The sequence below is a fragment of the Berghia stephanieae genome, chromosome 5 (genome assembly GCF_034508935.2).
Source record: "Berghia stephanieae isolate SIO BIC M18660-M18661 chromosome 5, UCSD_Bste_1.3, whole genome shotgun sequence".
NCBI lineage: Eukaryota > Metazoa > Mollusca > Gastropoda > Nudibranchia > Aeolidiidae > Berghia > Berghia stephanieae.
Genome location: NC_088364.1, coordinates 39,029,391 through 39,035,432, shown reverse-complemented (window position 1 = coordinate 39,035,432; position 6,042 = coordinate 39,029,391). Strand labels below are relative to the sequence as shown.

The 6,042-nt window shown below is 32.9% G+C and overlaps 1 protein-coding gene across 1 annotated transcript in view; it reads left to right on the top strand.

Moving 5' to 3' along the window:
* The window catches only part of LOC144972890 (desumoylating isopeptidase 1-like), a 7,410-nt gene extending 1,368 nt beyond the window's left edge, over window positions 1-6,042 (top strand). The window contains exons 2-6 of the mRNA XM_078914673.1: window positions 723-805; window positions 1,488-1,582; window positions 2,782-2,891; window positions 3,317-3,439; window positions 4,968-6,042. Coding sequence (XP_078770799.1) covers window positions 733-805; window positions 1,488-1,582; window positions 2,782-2,891; window positions 3,317-3,439; window positions 4,968-5,061 — 495 coding nt within the window. The 5' untranslated portion in view covers window positions 723-732 and the 3' untranslated portion in view covers window positions 5,062-6,042. The remainder of the gene's footprint in view (window positions 1-722; window positions 806-1,487; window positions 1,583-2,781; window positions 2,892-3,316; window positions 3,440-4,967) is intronic.

The window sequence follows — 6,042 nt, the reverse complement described above, 5'->3', positions numbered from 1 at the left end:
CTTCTTCTTCTTCTTCTTCTTCTTCTTCTTCTTCTTCTTCTTCTGCTTCTTCTTCTTAACCATTATTATCATCATCATACTCCTCATTGTACTGCTGGGTGGCTCAGAGGAATGGCGTCTCATCTTGTGTCACAAAGGTCACGTGATGTAACGTTAATTTTGATCAGTGGCGAGATGGGTGACATTGATCATGGAAAAGTCTGATGCCGACGTTTACTCCTTGAATACGGCTTTGACCCACATTACCCCACTCGACTCCATTGTGAGTGAGTACCTGACTACAGGCAATGATGGATATTGTAATAATATTAGTACAAAATGGACGCCAAACAAGTCGCACTTAAAGGAGAATGGTACTGTATATGAAATAGAAATGTGGTTCCATATGGCCTGTTTGGGGAATAAATGAAACATTGCGAAGTGCATTGAGCATGGTCAATCCATGGAAATGTATATAAATGCTATTAATAATTGTTCATATTTCTTTATTTTATTATTAATCTAATGTAAGGCTCTCAGTCACAGAAAACAGATTAAACAGCCAAACAGCATTGTGTATTATACTTGCCTTTATTCAAATACTATTACTACTACTAAAATTACTACTACTATTACTACTACTAGAGTACTACTGCTACTACAAACACTAATACTACTACTGCTGCTGCTAGTACCACAACCACTTTCAAAACAATTCAACTTTTTATTTTGTCTATTTCCAGAACTTAACAAATGACGAATGTTCAGGTTTACATCTATGATATTTCTGGCGGGCTTGCAAGAGCGATGTCACAATCTATTCTCGGTAAATTTCATATTTATTATTATTATTATTATTATTATTATTATTATTATTATTATTATTATTATTATTATTATTATTATTATTATTATTATTATTATTATTATTTTTATTATTATTATTATTATTATTATTATTATTATTATTATTATTATTATTATTATTATTATTATGAGATTCAAGCTCTTTTTTTATGTTCCATCAAAATATGCTCCATGAATCCAGAATATGAAGGTCCTTTAAATGAGATTGTGAAATACGTATCTGAACCTCTGAAGTAAATGTCTGGACCTCTAAAAGTCATTGTAACAAAACAATCCGGCTGCTAGATTTGAGCACTACCGATCCTCCCCATCTGTTTTGTGATGAGGCAACTCTATGAAAAAATTGAGCATGTTTTTTACATTGAGCTCAGTATAAATGATTCAAAGAAGACCATGTTATATATATATACAATGTGTTTTGAATGAAAAGGAATCCTTCTTGTGGGTATAAAAACCAAAAGAAGTTCACTATTAAAATTGCTTGGGAAAATAAATGGAAGGAACACTTATCCAGTGGAGGGGATGTATTCAACCATCCTACAGCGACACTTTCTATTTACTGTGAAAGCAATTATGTATTATGATTTTAAATAATAATGATAAAAATAACTTCTTTTAAATATTATTTTATATTATTTCAGGTAGACAAATTGATGGCATTTGGCATACCAGTATTGTCGTCTTTGGGCAAGAATACTTCTTTGGTGGTGGATCTGGCATAGAAGCTTGTGGGCCTGTAAGTTTATTAGAATTGTACTTGTTTTATGGATTTGTTTTTTTTTGGTTTTTTTTTTTTGTTTTTTTTTCTTTCCGATGTTTTTGTTTTTTTATGTCGACGTTTGGTTTTGATTTTATTAAGCCATTATATGTCATTAAAGTAGATCTATTTATCTTACCCAACTTCTCAATTATATTTTAACAAAGAAATAATGAAGAGAAAGAAATGAAAAAACAAATCTGTGAATCCTGATACTGGTATTTGTGACCCATACGTCAGTCCAAGCAGTCTGATCATTCTTAATCTTTTAAAAGGGTGTGACTAAATATCATTTTTGTGTTGTCTGAGATGACAATCAAAGATTAAAAATTTTTTGAAGAGGCACAGTCACTTAAGGACTGTTATCACCTATAAAGTAGGCTTTGTGAGTGTGGGTGTGGGTGTCACAACATTCACATCCATTCACGTGGTTGGTACTGATAGAGTTACAGAAAGTTATAAAATTATATTTACATGACCATAAGGGGCCAAGTGCCAGTTCGTGAAAAGAAAAATAGATCCCCTTTTTTGGCTACCTAACACTTATGCGCACAAGTTTAGTACTCATTTAGAGCCATGAAGTTTATCACGTTGTGTTTTTTGTTTTGTTTTTGTGTGTGTGTTAAGGAGATAGTGTTGTTGATGGCACAGCTGTACAGTGTTTTGTCTTATCACAAAAGTCAAACGATGTTGAGCGTGGTCATGATCAAATGGGTGAAAGTTGCAAAAGAAACCTGGTCCAGGCATCATGTCCTGGTAAGCCACCATATATACATTACCCCACTCGACACAGGTGTGAATGAGTATGTGGTTATAGGCAGTGATGGATATTGTAAGAGTATTAAACAAAAATGACACCTGATAGGTGATCTTACTGTTTTAAGTAAAAATATGTTTCCATATGACCTGTCGTGGGAATAGATAAAGCATTAGGAAATTCTTTAAGCATTGTAAACCAGAGAAAATGAGCTAAATAAATGTTCATAGATCTAACCTAGACCCAATCACTGCATGGTGGACAAAGAGATAAGAGAAAAAAAACATACCCCAAACTGATTTAACCAGATCACTGATTTCAAAATTCAACTACGAATCAAGCTGAAAGGACGAGAGGTAATAGGATTGGCATATTTGTCTCTCATAGTAATCATGCATTGTCATTGGCCTTTTTATTTAAGGGGGGAACTGTTCTTGGTCAGCCTGGACAGAAAGTAGACCTTGGTACAACAGAAATTCCATTTGATATCTTCATGGACTATTTAGAGGAGCTTTCCAAGACATCTTTTAAGTAAGGTTTTTCATGTAAAACCAGAGGTTTTACATTCTCATTGGAACAATTACATTATAGGAATTTTAATATAAGTTTTACAGAGAGCTTCATCCTTAAAATGTATGGTACCTACTTTGATAAGGGAAGGAGAAAAATAATCATAAAAATATTGTCCATTTTTCTGAAGCTTCAGGCTAGAAAGAATAAGATTGTACAGCCATTTAGCAGACAATATTCATTAGTCACGATTATGTCATTTTCTTGGTTAAAAATATACATTATGATTGGGAAATCCAGATGTGCTTGTGCTTCTTGAGAATTTTTATTTTGCTACTCAGCATATTTCAAAAAGTTATTTAATAAATTGTTGGAATGTCGTGTTTTCTTTTTTTTTTTCTTTTTTTTTTTTCAATTTTGTCTTCCTTTTTATTTTCATTCTTCAGAGCTGAGACTTATCATCTGTTTCACCACAACTGTAACAATTTTTCTTCTGAAGTCGCACAGTTTTTGACCGGTACAGACATTCCATCTCACATAACTAGCCTACCTCAAGATGTTTTGAGCACGTAAGTTGACTCTTAAAAGACTATAAAGATTTGCATTGCATCTATTAGTTCATATGATGATTCATGTGATTTATTAATTGTATGATTTTGAAATTATTATTTATGCTATAATGCTAAATATATATATATATATATATATATATATATATATATATATATATATACTTATTGTATATTATGAAAATTTAATAGTTTCATTACATATCCTGGAGGGGGTGGGGGGGGGGGGGGGAACAAAAAAATTAGATTTAACTTGCTTGAACATAGGATGTTTGCATTCTTGTTATTATTATTATTATTATTATTATTATTATTATTATTATTATTATTATTATTTCAGAAACAAAATGATATTACAGTCAACTCTGCTTAATCGCACACCCTAAGGCCCAGCTTTCATGTGCCATTCATGTAGGACCTTCCCTTCTATGTTTTCTATGGGCTTGGGACCGTCATATTCAAGACGTGGCCTCATTAGAATGTTTGGGGTTTTTGTTTAGGAGTTTGGGGGGGGGGGGGGTGTTTGGGTTTGTTTTTTTTTTTCTTTTTTCTTTTTCATGTTTTATCGACAACATAATATGACATTATTGTTTATCAGAACAGTAACCGTGAAGCGTTGTTTTCTATTCTGTGCAATCTATTTATAAACCCTTGTCTTCAATCCCACCAATGGAGATCATCTGTCAACCGTTCTTCTTGGATTTCGCGGCATAGTTTGTCCCCCATGTCAAGTTTTTCAGTGTTTGTCAGGGGTGGTTTATCATATTCATATGACTCATCCTCATCTTCATTATCCAGGCGTTGTCTTTTGTGTGGTTGAACAAAACTCAGTAGCTCCTGAGATGGCAGTTCACTGCTGATGGGTATATTATTGTCCATTGTAACTAGTTAATCGAATGCTTCGACCGAAAAGTTGTGTGGAACGGGAACGGCATCATTGATTTTATATATGGCTGTTGTTTTGGCAATGTTTAGCGTAGTAGCGGAGAGTGTGATTAACCAATGTGCAATTAAGCAGAGTGAACTGCACTTTTACATATTGGTATAAAGAAAAAAAGACAAAAATTCATAGAAATATGTGAGATTATCACATGCCACCATTAACCTCTTTTTACAAGTCAAATATTGCATAGTTTTATGGACTGACTTAGTAGAATCTGGAGATCTGTCAAACTGGGTCATTGTACGATAATTTTTGGTTTGTGAAAATAACAATGGTTTTTCATATTGAAAAATTAAATCATTTATTATATAAAGATATGACAACAGAAGCAATTGTTGCAAACAATGAAGATAAAATGCCATGTGTTTGTATTGGTAGTTTTAACAGTCTTTAATTATCATTTGAGGAGCATGTCAAATGCTTATGAATTAGTTGATAATAAATTAAAAATTAAATTTTAAAAAAAAATATATATATATATACATTATTTATTTGTGTTTAGATTTTGATAAAACCTTGCATTCTTGTCAAGGCCTTCTTTGAGGAAGAGAATCCTACTTATTTCATTACATATTTTTCTGCCAGGCCCTTGGGTGCAATGATCCAGCCCTTTGTGGAAGCAATGCATGTCGGTGGTGGACATTCTCCATTTTCCCAGGGTCATAGTGGAAATTCTTGATGACAAGCATGCATATCCCTTGTGATACAACTTCCATTATCATTTTCACAAATGTATAGATACAAACATTTTATTTGAATACTACTCTTTATCATGACATCTCTATTTAATTGGCCCCGATAGTCTCTCCTTCTCTCTCTCTCTCTCTGCGTGTGTGTGTGTGTGTGTGTGTGGTGGGTGTATGTATGTGCATGCATGGCATGGTAATAGGGACTATAACAGATATGTTCAAAGTAAAGTTTTAATATATTTTGATTGAAAATTATATTTTTCAAAGTGTTGCTTCTTAATAAATTGTTTGAATAATTGTTATTATTAAGCTTTTAACAGAGAAATTGTTAATGCGACTGGTATCACGTAATTAAAATATCTTTTAGCTTTTCAGTCAATAGTTGAATTTAGATACAATGCAGAACGGATATATCGACATCACGCTTATATCGACATGACATCAAAGTCCCTTTTTTTTTCGCCTTATAAAACTAGTAAATATAAACCGCCTATATTGACAAAAATGTTACTATAAGACGTTTTGACTTGCGAACCTTTGATTCTGACAATAATTTCTCTAAATAATAAGAAAAAATACAATTTATATATGGTCAAGATATCCTGCAGTGAAGTAAAGTACAACAGTCAATGAAAATGCAGAGATATCCCGCTGTGCTGTAAAGTAAAAGCAAAGAAAAACCAAGATTATTGTCCAATGACATCCCATGAATCATCATTGATCAGAATTGTGATGTCAGCGATCAAGTCTAGTCCGGGGCTGTGCTATCACTGATTCGAGTAATGGGAATTCCCTATATCAAAATTCTTGGCTGTCAAGAAATAGGCTAAAGAGAAACACTCTCCACATCACCCACTACGTGCGAGACTGTCTGTCTTCACAAGCTGCCCAGCCAATCCTAGTCTGTAATCGAAACTGATTGTCGGTAAATGATACAGACTTGCAAAAAAAAAAAAAAAAACAAAAAAAAA